At 38.8% G+C, this 18381-nt stretch overlaps 3 protein-coding genes and 1 long non-coding RNA gene across 6 annotated transcripts in view; 1 reads left to right on the forward strand and 3 right to left on the reverse strand.

Moving 5' to 3' along the window:
* LOC129440261 (myosin heavy chain, fast skeletal muscle) overlaps positions 1-18381 on the reverse strand; it is a 25034-nt gene continuing 6653 nt past the window's right edge. The window contains exons 28-41 of one of the 2 annotated variants that reach the window (XM_073860346.1): positions 18171-18297; positions 17890-18008; positions 17614-17810; positions 17345-17528; positions 17072-17237; positions 16803-16927; positions 16339-16647; positions 16048-16251; positions 15837-15962; positions 15566-15736; positions 15355-15459; positions 15147-15242; positions 14892-15023; positions 1-95 (exon numbers count right to left, since the gene is read on the reverse strand). In XM_073860346.1, the coding sequence (XP_073716447.1) occupies positions 75-95; positions 14892-15023; positions 15147-15242; positions 15355-15459; positions 15566-15736; positions 15837-15962; positions 16048-16251; positions 16339-16647; positions 16803-16927; positions 17072-17237; positions 17345-17528; positions 17614-17810; positions 17890-18008; positions 18171-18297 (2082 nt within the window). In that variant the 3' untranslated portion in view covers positions 1-74. Of the gene's footprint in view, positions 96-14637; positions 14750-14891; positions 15024-15146; positions 15243-15354; positions 15460-15565; positions 15737-15836; positions 15963-16047; positions 16252-16338; positions 16648-16802; positions 16928-17071; positions 17238-17344; positions 17529-17613; positions 17811-17889; positions 18009-18170; positions 18298-18381 lie in introns of those variants that run through there. The other variant, XM_073860347.1, reaches the window with a different exon arrangement.
* On the reverse strand, positions 2375-8323 carry LOC129440260 (myosin-4). The gene is made up of 23 exons (XM_073860349.1): positions 8217-8323; positions 8026-8129; positions 7801-7939; positions 7524-7642; positions 7215-7364; positions 6963-7133; positions 6573-6873; positions 6378-6448; positions 6188-6275; positions 5972-6092; positions 5778-5898; positions 5532-5673; positions 5186-5436; positions 4852-5094; positions 4587-4763; positions 4365-4510; positions 4193-4283; positions 3710-4110; positions 3508-3623; positions 3226-3344; positions 2946-3142; positions 2678-2861; positions 2375-2566 (listed from the first exon to the last, which is right to left on the reverse strand). Exons 1-23 carry the CDS (start codon positions 8245-8247, stop codon positions 2390-2392), a joined length of 3660 nt encoding a protein of 1219 aa, XP_073716450.1. The 5' UTR covers positions 8248-8323; the 3' UTR covers positions 2375-2389.
* On the reverse strand, positions 8334-10868 carry LOC141358759 (myosin-4-like). The gene is made up of 10 exons (XM_073860325.1): positions 10759-10868; positions 10516-10554; positions 9915-10133; positions 9688-9831; positions 9450-9606; positions 9334-9361; positions 9123-9236; positions 8894-8992; positions 8746-8801; positions 8334-8353 (listed from the first exon to the last, which is right to left on the reverse strand). The coding sequence occupies exons 3-10, from the start codon at positions 10119-10121 to the stop codon at positions 8334-8336; spliced, it is 825 nt and encodes a 274-aa protein (XP_073716426.1). The 5' UTR covers positions 10122-10133; positions 10516-10554; positions 10759-10868.
* LOC129440262 (uncharacterized) overlaps positions 11570-18381 on the forward strand; it is an 18460-nt gene continuing 11648 nt past the window's right edge. For both annotated transcript variants that reach the window (XR_012365182.1, XR_008643066.2), the window contains exon 1: positions 11570-11872. This is a non-coding gene — a long non-coding RNA (uncharacterized lncRNA). The remainder of the gene's footprint in view (positions 11873-18381) is intronic.

Here is an 18381-nt window from a genome sequence, read left to right on the forward strand (position 1 = left end):
TAGTTGCTCAGTGAATGTTTTTATTAAGTCATTTTTACATTATAAAGACACAGTGGTGTGGAACATGAAGGCTTTCACTCAGCTGCATCTTTGCCCTAAAAAGGGGGAAATAAATATAAGCACTTAATAAATAATTCACTAAAAAGCTAAATAAATAACTAAATTAATATCTAAATAATTTATTTAGTATCATAGTTTTGGAAAAATAAGAACCACAATAAGAATCCTAAACTTACCTTTCCAGCATCACGGCTCTTGGCTCTGAGCTTGTTCACCTGAGACTCAGCAATGTCAGCACGCTCCTCAGCCTCCTCCAGCTCATGCTGCACCTTCCTCAACTTGGACAGGTGACTGTTGGATTGTTCCTCCTGCAAAATGAAGAACAGTTATATAGGGAGATCCTATATATTTGTAAGATCTTTATAATTCTCAAATCAGATACTCACAGCTTCTTCAGCCTGTCTCTTGTAAGCCTTGACCTTCAGCTGAAGCTTGTCAACCAGATCCTGCAGTCTGTTGAGGTTCTTCTTATCCTCCTCAGTCTGCAGGAAATACACACACATTAGACTAAAATATAACTAAATGGATTTGAAATAAACTTTAATCCAGATGCTTTACCTGGTAGGTGAGCTCCTTCACTCTCCTCTCGTATTTGCGGACACCTTTAACAGCATCAACTCCACGTCTCTGTTCTGCTTCAACCTCAGCTTCAAGCTCACGGACCTAAATAAAAGATATTATTAGATTAATGTTATGTAAAAAACATTGTTGTCAATCAACAATATACTATGCATTATTTTACTATGACATACACTTCACAACGCCTACATCATGACTATGAAAATTGAAATAAAACTCACTCTGCTCTCCAGTTTCTGGAGTTGTTTCTTTCCTCCCTTCATGGCCAGATTCTCAGCCTCATCCAGACGATGCTGCAGATCCTTCACTGTGACCTCCAGGTTCTTCTTCATCCTCTCCAGGTGAGCACTGGTGTCCTGCTCCTTCTTGAGCTCTTCTGCCATCATTGCAGCCTTTTAGAAAAGTACAGATACACATTAAATTAAGTGTATGAAAATATGCAAAAAATATTTGTGTGTGTGAAACATTTAAAAGTTACTATTGCTCACATCAGTGATGGCCTTCTTGGCCTTCTCCTCTGCATTTCTTGCTTCCTGCACAGTGTCATCAACTTCACCCTGGATCTGAACAAGGTCAGCTTCAAGCTTCTTCTTGGTGTTCAGGAGACTTGTGTTCTGAAATAAATGAAGGTTAGAATAAAACAAACATATCAAATCTGTTGCATGGTTTAATACTGTATTGGGAAAAAATGTGCTTAAAGATTACCTGAGAGTGCAGCAGTCCAACACGCTCACTGGCATCCACCAGCTCTTGTTCAGCCACTTTGCGACCTCTCTCTGTCTGCTCCAGAGCAGCTCTCAGCTCCTCAATCTCTGACTGCATCAGAGTGTTTCTGCGCTCCACCATGGCCACCTGCTCTTTCATGTCTTCCTGTCCCCTCACTGCTTCATCAAGATGCAGCTGGGCATCCTGGGGATAACAACAGTTTTCCTGTAAGCCCTTGTGCTTAAACTAACATACAATATTAGCCAATGTATATATTAATCTACTTAAAAGTATACGCTCTTTAAATGTAGATAAAGAGAAGTCACATCCTTGAGTTGTCCCTGAACATTCCTCAGCTGTTTCTGAGACTCAGCAGCCTGGCGATTAGCATGGCTCAGCTGAATCTCCATCTCATTAAGGTCTCCCTCCATCTTCTTCTTGATTCTCAGAGCATCGTTTCTGCTCCTGACCTCAGAGTCAAGTGTGCTCTGCATGGATTCAATGACTCTCTGGCTGTTTCTCTTGATCTGCTCTGTCTCCTCATCCTTCTCTGCAAGCTTCCTGTCAACCTCACTCTTCACCTGGTTAAGCTCAAGCTGGACACGAAGAATCTTGGACTCTTCATGCTCCAGGGTGCCCTGTGAAAAACATTTTAATTTTAAAAATGAGAATGTTTTTAACAGCCGTGTAATGGTTACAGCACAAATCGACTAAATATTAATCGTAATACCGAATTCACTTTATGTTATTCTCCAGACGAATTTCTTAATATTCAATCTCCAGATACTCACTTCAGCCTCCTCCAGGGCAGTCTGAATTTCTGCCTTCTCAGACTCTACTGCTTTCTTGGCCTTTTCCAGTTCATGGATGCTCTTACCAGTCTCACCCAACTGCTCTGTCAGATCTGAGATCTCCTGCTACATGCGAGATAGAAAACACTTTTAGTATATAGTGAACAATACACATTCTGTGATTTACCAAGGCTGATTTTACATATATATATATATTGTTATATTATTCAGATGACTACATTCATTCAACAATTTCATTTCTTACGCTGGAGATTCTTGTTTTCTCTCTTGAGTGTCTCCAGATGATCCAGAGTCTCCTCATAAGAGTTCTTCATCTTGAACAGTTCAGTGCTGAGTGAGCGAGCTTCTTTCTGTGCACCCTCCAGCTCTGCCTGACCTTCTTCATATTTCTGCTTCCATTCTGCCAGAACCTTGGAGGTAAAAAGTTTAGGGTGAGGGAAAATAATTAATAAAACAGGGAATATGTTTATATTCAAGTTTCAATAAACTAATATATCACATACGCACTCAGAATTCCTTACCTTGTCAAAGTTCCTCTGTTTCTTGTCAAGGTTGGCAGCCAAACTATTGGCTCTCTCCACATCGATCATGAGGTCCTCCACCTCACCCTGGAGTCTCTGCTTGGTCTTCTCCAGAGAGGCACATTTGGAGTTCACTGCCTCAATCTGTTCCTCTGCCTCTTGCAGACGCTGAGCCAGCTTCTTCCTGTTATGCATTTAATAACATTGGTCAGAACATGCATGCAATATTATTAACAGATATTTTATCAGGTTTTGTTCATATTCATACTTGGCCTCTTCAAGTTCCTCTGTGCGCTGGATGGCATCAGTTTCATATTTGGTTCTCCATTGAGCGACCTCACTGTTGGCTTTAGACATTCCCCTCTGGAGCTCAGCCTTTGCCTCCTGCTCTTCCTCAAACTGCTCACGGAGGAGGTCACAGTCATGACGAGCTGACTGCACTGCATGGGCCAAAGCGTTCTTAGCCTAGAAGATCAATTCAGATGTTGTTACCTTTGCCCTGCAGTAAGTGGCAAGTGTGCAATCCCAATGGTTGTGGTGTTCTTAGCCTTAACCTCCTCTTCAATCTGCCTCTTTAGCTCCTCAATTTGCTGAGTGAAAGCTTGTTTGCCTCTGGTGAGCTGCGAAACAAGAGCCTCCTTCTCCTCCAGCTGACGGCCAAACTCACCTTGTGAGATTTAGATTCACATGTATTAGATTCAAAGTATCTACTTTTTTAAAATAAGGTCTTTAGAGTATGTGTATAGCATGTTTTATTTAATTAGTTTACTATCTACATTCTAAATTGCTGTCAACATTCTGTTGAATTGTTTATGATTGTCCTTTGTTACCATTTTCGGTTTGAAGTCTTGCTCTTTGAGTACTGATGTCATTTAGCTGACGGAGGTTCTCATCATTCTTGGACTTAATTTCACTAAGTTGGTCCTCCAGGGTGCGGCACATTTTCTCAAGATTTCCCTGAAAACAACAAAATCACTTAATCTTCAAGAATATTACTTATATTTACCTCATTTGCAAATATTCTTCTAGAAATCAAGATTTCCCTTTGCTTTGGCAACAGCTTCCATGTTGCTGGATAGATCATCAATCTCCATTTTGTATTCACTCTTCTCTTTCTCAAGCTTCTGCTTGACACGCTGGAGGTTGTCGATTTGCTCTCCCAGCTCGGCCACACTGTCTGCTTGTTTCTTGCGGAGGGCAGCAGCGGTAGCTTCATGCTGAAGGGTGGATTCTTCAAGATCACGACGCAGCTTCTGGAATTCAGCTTCACGCTTCTTGTTCATCTCGATCTGAGCAGCAGTTGCTCCTCCAGCCTCCTCAAGCCTCTCACTGATCTCCTCAAGTTCTCTGGAGAGATCAGCTCTCTGCTTCTCAACCTTTGCACGAGCAGCACGCTCAGCCTCAATCTCTTCCTCCAGTTCCTCAATGCGAGCCTACAGTGACAAGAAATCAAGAACACTTTAACAATCTTAAATTTACTATTTTAAACCATGATTAAAATGTCCCACAAAATACCTGAAGCTCCTTGATCTTCTTCTGAAGTTGAGCCCCAAGAGATTGTTCATCTTCGATCTTGCTGAGCAGCTGGCTAGTTTCAAAGTCCTTTCTGTTATAAAAAAGCAAAACCATGTATGAAAAGCCACATTACAAGAAGATAGTTTTAATAACATCATATATTTTCAATTACTTCTTCAGCTTCTCATCAGATTGCTGCTTGTCATTCTCCAGGTCCATGATGGACTCCTGGGCCAATTTCAGGTCTCCTTCAAGCTTTCTCTTGGCTCTCTCAAGGTCCATACGGAGTTTCTTCTCTTGTTCCAGTGAACCCTCAAGCTGTTGGAAAACAACATTGACAAATTAAATGGATGAACACAATTAAGTAAAAAACCTAAATGTTTGAAAAACTCACATCATCAACTTGTTGCTCAAGCTTTGTCTTGGCTTTGGTCAGAGTGTTGACTTTGTCTTCTTCTGCCTGGAGGTCATCAAGAGTTTGCTGATGTGCCTCTTGGAGGGCTTTCTTCTCCTTTGTGAGCTTGGCAATGCTCTCATCCTGACCTGCCATTTCCTCAGTCAGGTTCTTCACCTGTGTGATAGTTCATAAAAGAGCTTAGAATTCAACTTTTTTTTAAATATAAAAAATAATTAAATCGTATGTTGAATTTTGCTCATACCTTATTCTCAGTGGCATGTTTCTCTTTTTCCACTTTAGCCAAGGTGAGCTCCAGGTCATCAATGTCTTTCTTCAGCTCAGAACACTCATCCTCCAGTTTCCTCTTCTTGGCTGTCAGTTCAGCATTGATTTCTTCCTCATCCTCCAGTCTCTCAGTTGCCTCTTTGAGTTTAGCTTCGAGTTGGATTTTGCTCTTGATCAGACCCTCACATCTCTCCTCAGCATCTGAGAGATTCTCAGATTCCTGAAAGAAATTACAATTATTTGTTACATAATTAAAAAAGACACAATTGGAACCAGAATACAACTTTTTAAATTCAGTAAATAATACTGACAGAGGCCACTTGCAGCTGCAGATCATTTTTCTCTTGCAGCAGGGCAACCATCTTCTCTTCAAGCTCCTTCTTTTTGGCCTCAGCCTTGGCAAGATCTTCTTTGCACTTTGCAAATTCCTCTTTCATGTTTGAAAGCTCCTTCTCAGTCTCAGCACTCTTCAGCAGAGGTTTAACCTTGTAGTAAACCTTCATCCATGGCCAGTGTTTGACATTCATGAAGGAGCGAATGTTGTATTGGATGGTGTAAATGGACTCCCTATGAACAGTTATTTATTTCATGTCATAAACTTCAGTATTTGTTGTTGTCACAGTTATTTGTTATTGTATCATTTTTATTCATGACATTACTCCCTCCTCTCCATCATCTTAACAAACTCTCTCCTCATGAGGAAACCACGGCACGCAGCCTGAGTCATTGTGACTAAAGCAGCCAGTTTCTCATCACGCATCTCTTCAAGAGTACCCAGAAGACCAGCTTTGAAGAACACCTGAATTCATGCACAATAATACAAATATTAATTTCTATTGCATGTGTTCAAACTCAACATCATGATTTCTGAATCTGTGAATCATTGTAAACCAGAATATGAACCTTTGTGTGTCCAAATCTATACTGGTCATGGTCAACATCGATGGATCCCAGGAGTTTTTCAGAGGCCTTCTTGTTGTCCATAAACTGTCCCTCAGGGATAACACTGGCATTCAGCACCTTGTATCTGTGATACAGTATTAAATTCCATCAGATCTCTGAAAAAATGTACACAACTATTTTTATGCAATCCCATTTATCTCTGTTTGAAGTCACCATAGAGGATTCTGCTTGGGAAGCCCTTTCTGCAGATTCTGATACCTTCCAGTACACCGTTACACCTCAGCTGATGGATGACCAGGTGGTTCTCCATGAGACCTATAAAATGGAATAAGTTAAGAGTTGAGATATTTACCATCATTGCATGTTTTTTTTAAAATGTCTGAATATCTTTATGTGCTTTTTGTCTTCACCTGGAGTCTTGGACTCATTGGGAATCAGGCAACGCACAAAGTGAGGATGGGTGCTCCTCAAGTTGGTCATAAGTTTGCCCAAATTCTCCTGTAAAATTATAAATCACTTTCAGTCTGTTGATTCAGTCTGAGTTTTATTGCTGTAGAATTGTTGCATTATTCACTTTTATTATCTCAGATAATGACGTACCCTGAACTGAGAAGACACGGTCTGCATAGAACCACCCTTCTTCTTGCCTCCTTTCTTGCCACCACCACTTTCTTTTTCAATATATAAAGAAAAATACATTAAATGTAATGGCAAGACCATAATGAACCAAATTATGAATAAGAGTTTTGTTAGATTGACAAACATAGCTCTATTAACACAACATGTTTATATTACCCTCAACAACAGGTGGGTAGAGAGTCGCCAGGAGTTTGACAGAAGATTTCTGGTACAGCTGCACAACAGACTCATTCAGTGGATCCTTGTTCTTGTCCAACCAGCCAGCAATGTTGTAGTCCACAGTGCCAGCATAGTGAACCAGGGAGAAGTGGGCCTCAGCCTTGCCTTTGGCAGGCTTTGGTTTCTGGAAAGCATTGCACTTGCCAAGATGCTGATCATACAGCTTGTTCTTGAAGGTGGTGTCTGAAGCTTTAGGGAACATGCACTCCTCTTCAAGGATGGAGAAGATACCCATGGGCTATTTAACAATAAATGAAAGGTATTACTATCACAGTTTATGAGTTTGGAAAAAGACAGAAATAAAGAGGTATAAAAACCAGTAGGAACCTTCTCAATGAGCTCAATGCAAGCAGCCAAGTCCATGCCGAAGTCAATGAACTCCCAAACAATGCCCTCCTTCTTGTACTCTTCTTGTTCCAGCACAAACATGTGGTGGTTGAAGAACTGTTGCAATTTCTCATTGGTGAAGTTGATGCACAGCTGCTCCATGCTGTTGAACTGAAGAAAAAAAAAACATTTACTCAAAACTGATTATGAACAATTCAACTTTGAGAAGAGAGAAAAATAAATAATTCTTACATCAAAGATCTCAAAGCCAGCAATATCCAGCACACCAATGAAGAACTGTCTGGCTTGTTTTGTGTCCAACATCTGGTTGATACGTACGACCATCCACAAGAACATCCTCTCATAGATAGATTTGGCCAAGGCGCTAACAGAGTTGTACACCTGGCAACAGAACACAAGTTTACATTTTTTTTAAACTTTCTGTACTTGGGTAATAATATTGCAGTCATACGCATAATGTTTCACATGTACTGCACACATATATACTGCATATTATATTGAGGCGAATAATTAATTGAACATATTTTAAGGCCTACATACCTGTGGCACGGTCTGACCTTTGGTTACAAACTCATTTCCGACCTTCACTCTTGGGTAGCACAAAGCTTTGAGCATATCAGCAGAGTTCAAGCCCAAAAGGTACGCAACTTTGTCAGCCTCTGAAATTTTTCAAGTTTAAAAAAAATGTTTTATGTTGTGAACACTAAAACAAGCCTTTTTTCTATTTGCAAATAGATCTCTTACTCTAACTCAAAGTATTTTTAAATTATTTGTGTAAATACTATTCGTGACATACACTAGAACTTCTTAATCTCACCCTCTGTGCCATCAGGCTCAGCCTGCTCCTCACGCTGCTTCTGCTTGAACTTCATGTTACCATGATGCAGCACTGCTCCAGTAAACTTATAGATGCCCATCTTCTCCTCAGCAGTGAAGCCCAGAATGTCAATGGCAGTCTGAAAATTATAGAGAGGGATGAACTTTAAGAACTGCCATATTTATGTAGAATACCAGTGCCATTAATAAAATAGCAATGACTCACATCAGTGGCAACCAACTCCTCTTTATCATCAATGCTTGCCACTGTGATCTGACCCATACTGCACATGGGGAAGTCGTAGGGGTTGGTGGTGATGAGCGTCATTTCTGTAACATACCAGATTGCATTAATTACAGAGTAGTTTACTACATTCACTGGCATTTTAAAGCTTTAAATGAAATACGTGCACCTACCAATCAGCTCAGGCTTATGGTTGGTCATCATCTGGTAGAAGATGTGGTAGCCTCTCTCATCTGGAAGCTGGAATGTCACTCTAGACTTCTCCAGCAGATATGTCTCAGAGGATGTATTTAAAGTAAATCACAAACGTCTAAAGAGTTGTCAGAAAAAGACAAGTGTGCAAGATGTGTACATTTAAAGGGATAGTTCACCCAAAAATAAAAATTCTGTCATCATTTTCTCACTCTCATGTTGTTAGAAACATGTATGAATTTCTTTGTTCTGATGAGCACAAAGGAAGATATTTTGAGGAATGTTTGTAATCAAACCGTTCATGAGCCCTATTCACTTCCATAGTATTATTTTATCCTACTATGGAAGTGAATGGTGCTCATGATTGGTTTGGTCGCAAACATTCTTTAAAATATTTTCCTTCATGTTCATCAGGACAAAAATTAAATACAGGTTTCTAACAACATGAGAGTGAGAAAAACTGAATTTTTATTTGTGGGTGATCTATCCCTTTAATGCAAGTCCACCTACATGTCTCAATATCAGCACTAGCCAGTTTTCCACTTGTTCCAAAGTGAATTCTGATGAATTTACCCTGTTCAAAAAATATTTTAGATGTTACTGTGCAAATAAGCTTTAAGAATAACTCTTTACGTTTATTGTACTGTGTATAAATAAAAATTTACCAAAACGAGAGGAGTTGTCATTTCTCACAGTCTTGGCATTACCATAAGCTTCAAGCAGAGGGTTGGCAGCAATGATCTGGTCCTCAAGAGAGCCCTGTGTTTTTAAGAAGGTTTTAATAATCTATATTTTGTCTAAACACCATTTGTAGCAACTAAATTTACTACAATTAAAGATAATAATATAAGCATAGACAGTTGTAGTTTTATATCTTATACATGCATCCCTGCATTTTGCCGGGAGTTTGATCTTTCTTCTTGTCACCCTGCACTGCAACTGTAGCAAAGTACTGAATGACACGTTTGGTGTTCACAGTCTTTCCAGCCCCAGATTCTCCACTGCATGAGAGAAGAGATACATAATGATAAGACATGTAGACATTCTATAAAAAGAATATATAACTGTTTTCAACATCTCTTAATAAAAGATACATACGTGATCAGGACAGACTGGTTCTCTCTGTCTGTAAATTGAATGGTAATTTTGTTTAAGTAATTGCTTTATTAAAACAAAACAAAAAATCATCTTGTAATTCCAGATTCTGATCTTACCAGTAAGCATGAACTGATAGGCGTTGTCAGAGACAGAGAAGATGTGGGGTGGGGCCTCCATACGCTTTTTGCCTCTGTAGGCAGCCACCACTTCTGCATCGTACACTGGGAGCCACTTGTAGGGGTTCACAGTAGCACAGAAAAGTCCAGAGTAGGTCTGAAAGCAACACAGAAATGATCAGATTGTAGCATCACAGCCATAATGAAGTTCAATGCTGCTTTATTTCGCTTGACTTACATAGATCATCCATGCTGCATAACGCTCTTTGAGGTTATAAAGCACAGAGGGTTCATTGAGATGGGTCATCATGGCCATGTCCTCAATCTTGTCAAACTTGGGAGGATTCATTGGGTGGACATCATCCTCCTTGACAACTCTCTCCTATTAACACGATTCAACAGATTAATGAAGAGCAAATAATTATGTATGAATTAACTTATTTCCAGAAAATGCGGAAACTTTACCTCCTTAGTGTCAAGGGTAATAACAGTGACTTTGCCACCATCTTTGCTCTTGATTGTTCCTTTGACGTACAGCTCTTTGGGATCAATCACATAGCAGGCAGTCTTAGCATCAAAGGGTTTGCTCTGAGCTTCAATTCTCTCCTTCTCAGGCTTACGGAGGAAAACGGCAGCCTTGCCGTAAACGGCCATCTCAGCGTCCGTACTCATGGTGGCGGCTTACTGGAACACATTCAATCAAATTAAATTTAAATGTAACAATTTTAAATCTTACTTTTTTTTATTTAAATCTCAAAACTAATAAAGATTTATAAAGGTGACCAAAAATGCATTCTTACTAAATTAGTCCTATAGAATAATAAAAAGGAGCATATATGTTCAGATAAAATCAACAATTTATCTTTTGTCTGCTGATTATAAACATCATGGACTATGTACGCAAAGCATATGCCAATAAACACATTTGCAATTAAATGTTTAAATAATTTCCCCCCACATATAGATACTCTTTTTCCACGAAAACATGAATTTTCCAAGGTGCCCAGAACAGATGACCACAGACATGCCAATAATAAAACACATAATGCCAGGAAAATCTGCATACCTTAACTCTCCTTGAGACCAGATGAAATTTCAGATTGACCTGAAAAAGATTGCAGTTACATTTAAATTATATAATTATGCAAATTTTGTATCTTCTAAGAACTAAAGCAACTTCACTGATATCGATTTGTTACAGATTGTACTTCCAAATGCATCACAGTATTTATCAGATCCCTTCACCTTAGGTTTGAATTTGTTAATGTTAATTTAAGTGTATGCCAATATCAACTGCAAAGACACTTACCACCTCCTCTGGTCTGCAGTAAGACTGATCATGCCCTCCTCTATACTTATATTGAGTTGAACTTGCACACTAAGCAAGATGATAAATATGGTCAGGCGTTGTAGGTTTAGTTTCTCTGTTGGTTTAATTGCTATATATAGAAGCAGCCCATTTACTGTTAAGAATGGATGTAGGCTAGTACAGTATATATGTATACACATATAATATGGGACTTGCTTAAATGAAAAAAATGTAACTTTAACATCTTCATGCATATTGTTTTTTGCATATTGACCAACTTTAATTGATAGCTTCATTTCAGATGTAAAATAATTGTCTTTTTTATGATCACTGCATATAGCTTATAGATTTAGATTACATATCATGTTAAATTTAGGACAAGCTGATCACTGTATGTACATTTCTTTCGTATCTATTTACGTCCTGCGCAATCTAATGCGTTAAACCTCCATATCACCATATTGGGGGGAGAATTCAGTCAATATGTCATGTGGTGTCGATCACTACTGTCACTTTCCTTTGTGTCAAATGGAGAATTTCGTATTTCATTTGCTTAGATAATAATATCAGTGATATTGTAGGCTATTTATATTTAGGCTGTAGCGCAATAAATTAGGAATTTGGGGGAAATAAAAATACTTATTAAATTCGAAAAATGTACACAGTTCTATATAAACTGATATTATACGGTTATATTATATTATACTTTTAAATTAAATAAATTATAATTTTTCATTTTCTTTCCCCGTCTCTTTATCCACAGTTTGGTTATTTGCTGCAGAAGTAACCATAGCAACCTGAACCAGCAAGTTGTTTTAGTCATGTTCTCAGAAAAAATACGTATAGGCTACAGAACATTAAGCTATATCGAAACACTTTGCTAATAATAAAGGATTAAGCTTCTGTAGCCTACTTTTTGAAGATGGGGTGAAAACAGGCACCCTTTTTTTGTCTTTATTTTGTTTTGCGTTTTCTTGATGCTGCGTCAATGCGTAACTTTTCTTTGTAAATCCCTGAGCTGGCACACACTCATTTCCACCATCTATAACTAAACACCACAACAATTTTACCTCGACAGTTTACAGCCACATCCGAAATCATCGTGTTGATCATTGTAAGTACTACAATTCTTATATAAAATATCCATATTATATATGTCAAACTTTAAAAGAGCGAATTTGCAGTGCATATTGAACGTTATTAGAAAGGGAAAGGATGGAAAGGAAAGTTGCTTTGGCAAAAGGTGGCGCCAGAGATGTAAGGATATGTTATTCAGTTGAATTAATTTAACTGATTGCAAACCTCAAGTCCAATTTCTTAATCTTTAATATCCAGATAGCCTCCTCCAGAGCATCTGAATCTTTGGTCCTTGAATAGAATTCTCAATCTTTGTTTTGGCAACAGATCATCATTTTGGATTCACTCTTTTTTTCCTCAAGCTTCTGCTTGACACGCTTGCTTTGTTTATATTAGTTTGACCACGACATCTATGACTAAACAGCACAACAATTTTACCTCAAAAGTTTACCGCGACCGCCGAAATCAACGTTTTGATCATTGTAATATCCATATTATGTATTCAAACTTTAAATGAGTAACTTTGCACTGCATATTGTACTTTATTAGAAAACGATGGAAAGTTGCTTTTGCAAAAGGTGGCGCCAGAGATGTAAGGATCTGAAAGTAAGGGACACATTACGCAAAAAGTAAATAGATAATAATAATAAGAAAAACTTTTGATATGAAAGTCATACAATGATGAAGAAAGTACCCTTTCAAAAAGTACACATTTGCTTTGTGTATATTAGTAGCCTACATGAGAGCTGCATATTGGAACCAAGGGTGCAAATTTGTACCTATAAGGTTTGGTATCAAATGTATACATATTTGTACCTAAATGGTACATGATGTTTTCCAAGGGTACTGCCCAGTGACAGGGAACATTTTTTGACAGTAGGCTACAGTTTATGCCAGTGGTTCTCTTTGCCCCCCCCCACTCCCCCCAAAGACAACAAGACAGTGAACAATCTGAAACTTAAAATTTGAATGAAACAAAAACATATTAAATGATATATGTCTGGTTTCCCGGACAGGGCTTATTCTAGTCCCAGACTAAAAATGCATATTTGAGCTGCCTTAATTTAGACTTGATCAGGTTCTTGATTGAGGCCCATGGATTGTTGGTCCACTCCTCTTCAATGGCTGAGGAAAGTTGCTGGATATTGGCAGGAACTGGAACACGCGTTTGTACAGTATACACCAATCCAGAGCTCAATGGCTGACATGTCCGGTGAGTATGCTGGCCATGCAAGAAATGGGATGTTTTATTCAGTGTGTTACAGTTTTTCTCGGTTGCTTAAACACTTTTTTTTTGAAACTATGCCTCATATTCTCAAAACAGTAAACACAATTCCATAACGTCTCACACAATTCCCCAAACATCATATTTTCAGGTCAAAATGAAGCTCTACACTCAAAATCATTCACCCTTATTGAAAAAACAAACTTTTACCTCAGACATCACACACAAGCTTTCAAAAACACACAAACTACAACATAGTATTACACACTGGTGCAATAAATTCAAAACAATATATCCAAAACTGGTAAGTTGCTTGTAGATCTCCTCCTCAAAAACCTTTTCACGTGACCAAAAAGACACAATCAGTGTATGCATTAGCACATTTTTATTTATTCATGTGCTACACAGCACAAATGTAATTTTTGTTTTAAAAAATTATTCCGGCTCAACATCCCGTCTTTGTTCTGGGTCAGGCCAGAGAATCTCGTCCACAGTCTATATTGGTCCTAGCCAAACATCAAGAGTAAAATCCTCTTGCCTGATCCACTCCTGGCATTCATCTACTGATATGGCGATCTGTATGCAAGGCAATTTGATTGATTTCTTTATTCCAGTAGCATAATCCAACAGTGTGTGCACTCTAAAATTACTTTACAGAGCAGTGTTACTGTAAGTACACCTATCTGTTTTCCTCCCTGAAGGCTCTGAGGATAGAGGCAATAGTGAAGCGACTCAAATTTGGCTTTACTAGTTGCTCAGCCTCCCTCACAGTCACACGATGGACAAGGACATGGTCAGCTAGAGTGGCTCGAATTTCATCTGAGACTGCTTGTCACCTTGCCCATCCTCCACCTATTTCTTCATTTCTCTGTGGATCCATTGTTCCAAAGCTCAGTGAACTGATTCAGGCCCTTTATCTATCTATTGAAGGATCTGATTGGTGTGAGTTCAATTTTGACTAGTGTTTAGTGTTTCCACCTTGGTAATTGTTTGCCTAAGCTGTGCTGACTTGAGTGAACAATATTGAATGCTAGTGCTTTCCATATGACCAGATGGTGTAAGCACTGAGAAATGTAGTGTGTAGAGTTTTGAAGTAACAGTTCACCAAATCTGACTCACGTGTTAAAGCAGGGGAATAGTGTTTATAGTTCAGCAAAATGATTGTGCTTCTTGAAAAATGGTTTTGAAATTTTATTTCAAAAGCCAGTTTATAGTGTTTTAGCAATTGAGAACAACTGTAATGTGTAAAACAGTAATAAAATCATTCATAAATGCTTTTTTTGTCTGTATAAGAATATGGGGTATAAGAGGTTTAGATATTTAATTCATGTTAATAATTATGACTACAGTATGAAGGGTAGCTTTGCACATTGTGCCCCTTAAAGAAAGACACCCCTGGGTGCATGAACAATATTTTTTGTGACCAAGCATGAAAAACATTTTTAACCCATTTCCATTAAAGATCTGTAATGTTTAGGTTTGACAAAATTGTCCTTTAAAGTCTAACATCCTGAAAAGTACATGCAGTGTAATTTCTTTTCATCACTAGCTGTAAAATACCACACAGGCAAATTAAATGCTGATATGTACAAGTTTATTTCACAAAGACAAGAAAGGTACAAAAGCAATCATATTGTATGATTTGAGTAGATGCTCCTTTCAAGTTTTGGAACTTTACTCTTCCTTGCCCTAGGGAAGAAGAAATAGGCAAATAAGCATAGTTATTATTCAAATTAACAAACGATGGTACTTTTCAGTGTAAAGATCTTACATATGTGCAAATGTCATACAGTACTGATATAGCTTCTGTAAAACTTCTATTCAATTTTACCTTTCCAGCATCACGGCTCTTGGCTCTGAGCTTGTTGACCTGAGACTCAGCAATGTCAGCACGCTCCTCAGCCTCCTCCAGCTCATGCTGCACCTTCCTCAACTTGGACATGTGAGTGTTGGCTTGCTCCTCCTAAAATTTAAGGGCATGTTTAATAGCTATGCTTTGGTCAGAAACACAATATTAACACATTTCTATTGTAGTATTAGTATTTACAGATACTATTTACAGATACATTGGATATTGTTTACATACCGCCTCCTCAGCCTGTCTCTTGTAAGCCTTGACCTTCAGCTGAAGCTTGTCAACCAGATCCTGCAGTCTGTTGAGGTTCTTCTTGTCCTCCTCAGTCTATAAATGATTAGTATAAATATTTACGATTTAGTTTCCACAGTCCACAGAATCTACACGGGTTATGTAAACTTTTCAGTTAACAACCTATGATGTATGGGTATGGGCATACCTGATAGGTGAGCTCTTTCACTCTCCTCTCGTATTTGCGGACACCTTTAACAGCATCAACTCCACGTCTCTGTTCTGCCTCAACTTCAGCTTCAAGCTCACGGACCTAATAGAAATATGTTATTAGACTCATTTTACTAAAAAAATTAATTATATCATAATATATACTTTACACTGCCCATATCAAGGCATAAAAGAAGAGGCAAGCTTACTCTGGATTCCAGTTTCTGGAGTTGTTTCTTTCCTCCCTTCATGGCCAGATTCTCAGCCTCATCCAGACGATGCTGCAGATCCTTCACTGTGACCTCCAGGTTCTTCTTCATCCTCTCCAGGTGAGCACTGGTGTCCTGCTCCTTCTTGAGCTCTTCTGCCATCATTGCAGCCTAATTTACACATTAAAAATATTGGTGAACGTGTCTGATTTGTCAACATTCAAAAATATGAAATACAATAATATTTGTTATTTTTAACTTAAATACTAACATCAGTGATGGCCTTCTTGGCCTTCTCCTCAGCGTTTCTTGCTTCCTGCACAGTGTCATCAACTTCACTCTGAATTTGGACAAGGTCAGCTTCAAGCTTCTTCTTGGTGTTCAAAAGGCTTGTGTTCTGAAACAGAGGAATATAGAAGGTAAATATCTGTCATCTGCCTTATTTGTTTGCAAGAGAGAAACAAGAATAAGAGTAAAAATACCTGAGAGTGCAGCAGTCCAACACGCTCACTGGCATCCACCAGCTCTTGTTCAGCCACTTTGCGGCTTCTCTCTGTCTGCTCCAGAGCAGCTCTCAGCTCTTCAATCTCTGACTGCATCAAAGTGTTTCTGCGCTCCACCATGGCCACCTGCTCTTTCATGTCTTCCTGTCCTCTCACGGCATCATCAAGATGCAGTTGGGCATCCTGAACATTAATTCAGGGTAACCAATTAAAGGAACCATTTACAGAACATTATACAACATTGAAAATATGCAATGAGAAGTTACATACCTTGAGTTGTCCCTGAACATTCCTCAGCTGTTTCTGGGCCTCAGCAGCCTGGCGATTGGCATGGCTCAGCTGAATCTCCATCTCATTAAGGTCTCCCTCCATCTTCTTCTTGATTCTCAGAGAATCGTTTCTGCTCCTGACCTCAGAGTCAAGTGTGCTCTGCATGGATTCAATGATTCTCTGGCTGTTTCTCTTGATCTGCTCGACTTCTTCATCCTTCTCTGCAAGCTTCCTGTCAATCTCACTCTTCACCTGGTTAAGCTCAAGCTGGACACGAAGAATCTTGGACTCTTCATGCTCCAGGGTGCCCTGTAAAAAGAGATATATTAACAATTGTTCAGAACTAAAATATACTCCTCATTACAAATGTACAGTAGTATGGTAAGCAAGGTATATTGGGACAAGAATTCAAAGTTCAAAGAACTTCAAAGAATTCAAAGAAAGTTTAATCTTGAGATACTCACTTCAGCCTCCTCCAGGGCAGTCTGAATCTCAGCCTTCTCAGTCTCTACTGTTTTCTTGGCCTTTTCCAGTTCATGGATGCTCTTACCAGTCTCACCCAACTGCTCTGTCAGATCTGAGATCTCCTCTACATGGAAGATTGAAAACACTGTTAGTATATAGTGAACAATACACATTCTGTGATTTACCAATGCTGATCTCAAATTTTATTATGTTTTGTACATTGTAATATATTCAGATGACATATTCATTTAACAATTTTTTTTCTTACGCTGGAGATTCTTGTTTTCTCTCTTGAGTGTCTCCAGATGATCCAAAGTCTCCTCATAAGAGTTCTTCAACTTGAACAGTTCAGTGCTGAGTGAGCGAGCTTCTTTCTGTGCACATTCCAGCTCTGCCTGACCTTCTTCATATTTCTGCTTCCATTCTGACAGAACCTTGGGTGAAGAAATTTCAGGGTAAAGGAATTGTTATTGTTATTAAAATTAGTGTTTATATATCATATATTATATTATATATCACACAATGACTCAGAATTACTTACCTTGTCAAAGTTCCTCTGTTTCTTGTCAAGGTTGGCAGCCAAACCATTGGCTCTCTCCACATCAATCATGAGGTCCTCCACCTCACCCTGGAGTCTCTGCTTGGTCTTCTCCAGGGAGGCACATTTGGAGTTCACTGCCTCAATCTGTTCCTCTGCCTCTTGCAGACGCTGAGTCAGCTTCTTCCTGTTATGCATTTTGTAACCAGCAGTCAGAACAAGCAAGCAATATTATTAACAGATATTTTATCAGGTTTTGTTCATATTCATACTTGGCCTCTTCAAGTTCCTCTGTGCGCTGGATGGCATCAGTTTCATATTTGGTTCTCCATTGAGCGACCTCACTGTTGGCTTTAGACATTCCCCTCTGGAGCTCAGCCTTTGCCTCCTGCTCTTCTTCAAATTGCTCACGGAGGAGGTCACAGTCATGACGAGCTGACTGCACTGCATGGGCCAGAGCGTTCTTAGCCTAGAAGATCAAGTCAGATGCTCTCACATTTGCCCTGCAATAAGTGGCAAGTGTGCAATCCCAATGGATGTTGTTTTACCTTAACCTCCTCTTCAATCTGCCTCTTAAGCTCCTCAATTTGCTGAGTGAAAGCTTGTTTGCCTCTGGTGAGCTGCGAAACAAGAGCCTCCTTCTCCTCCAGTTGACGGCCAAACTCACCTTGTGAGATTTAGAATCATTGTATGAGATTCATAGTATCTACTTTCCTAAAAGAAGGTCTTTGGTGTATGACTGTAGCATGTTTTTTTCAATTAGTCTACTCTTTACATTCTAAATTACTGTCAACATTCTGTTAAATTGTTTATGATTGTCCTTTGTTACCATTTTCGGTTTGAAGTCTTGCTCTTTGAGTACTGAGGTCATTTAGCTGGCGAACGTTCTCATCGTTCTTGGACTTAATTTCACTAAGTTGGTCCTCCAGTGTGCGGCACATTTTCTCAAGATTTGCCTGAAAACAACAAAATCATTTAAATTTAAAAGATTTCTAATTATATTCACATTTTTCACATTTATTCTTCTAGAAATAAATTTT

Source organism: Misgurnus anguillicaudatus, chromosome 22 (genome assembly GCF_027580225.2).
Source record: "Misgurnus anguillicaudatus chromosome 22, ASM2758022v2, whole genome shotgun sequence".
Classification (NCBI taxonomy): domain Eukaryota; kingdom Metazoa; phylum Chordata; class Actinopteri; order Cypriniformes; family Cobitidae; genus Misgurnus; species Misgurnus anguillicaudatus.

What these genes read in the sequence shown, in the direction of transcription:
- LOC129440260 (XM_073860349.1), bottom strand. Translation starts at nt 8,247, where the DNA reads ATGATGACCAACCATAAGCCTGAGCTGATTG. An exon ending in AGGAGTTGGTTGCCACTGAT is followed by an intron (nt 7,940 to 8,025) that starts GTGAGTCATTGC and finishes TATAATTTTCAG; the next exon opens with ACTGCCATTGACATTCTGGG. An exon ending in CTACCCACCTGTTGTTGAGG is followed by an intron (nt 6,449 to 6,572) that starts GTAATATAAACA and finishes ATATTGAAAAAG; the next exon opens with AAAGTGGTGGTGGCAAGAAA.
- LOC141358759 (XM_073860325.1), bottom strand. Translation starts at nt 10,121, where the DNA reads ATGAGTACGGACGCTGAGATGGCCGTTTACGGCAAGGCTGCCGTTTTC. An exon ending in TTACCCTTGACACTAAGGAG is followed by an intron (nt 9,832 to 9,914) that starts GTAAAGTTTCCG and finishes TCGTGTTAATAG; the next exon opens with GAGAGAGTTGTCAAGGAGGA. An exon ending in ACTCCCGGCAAAATGCAGGG is followed by an intron (nt 8,993 to 9,122) that starts ATGCATGTATAA and finishes AAAAACACAGGG; the next exon opens with CTCTCTTGAGGACCAGATCA.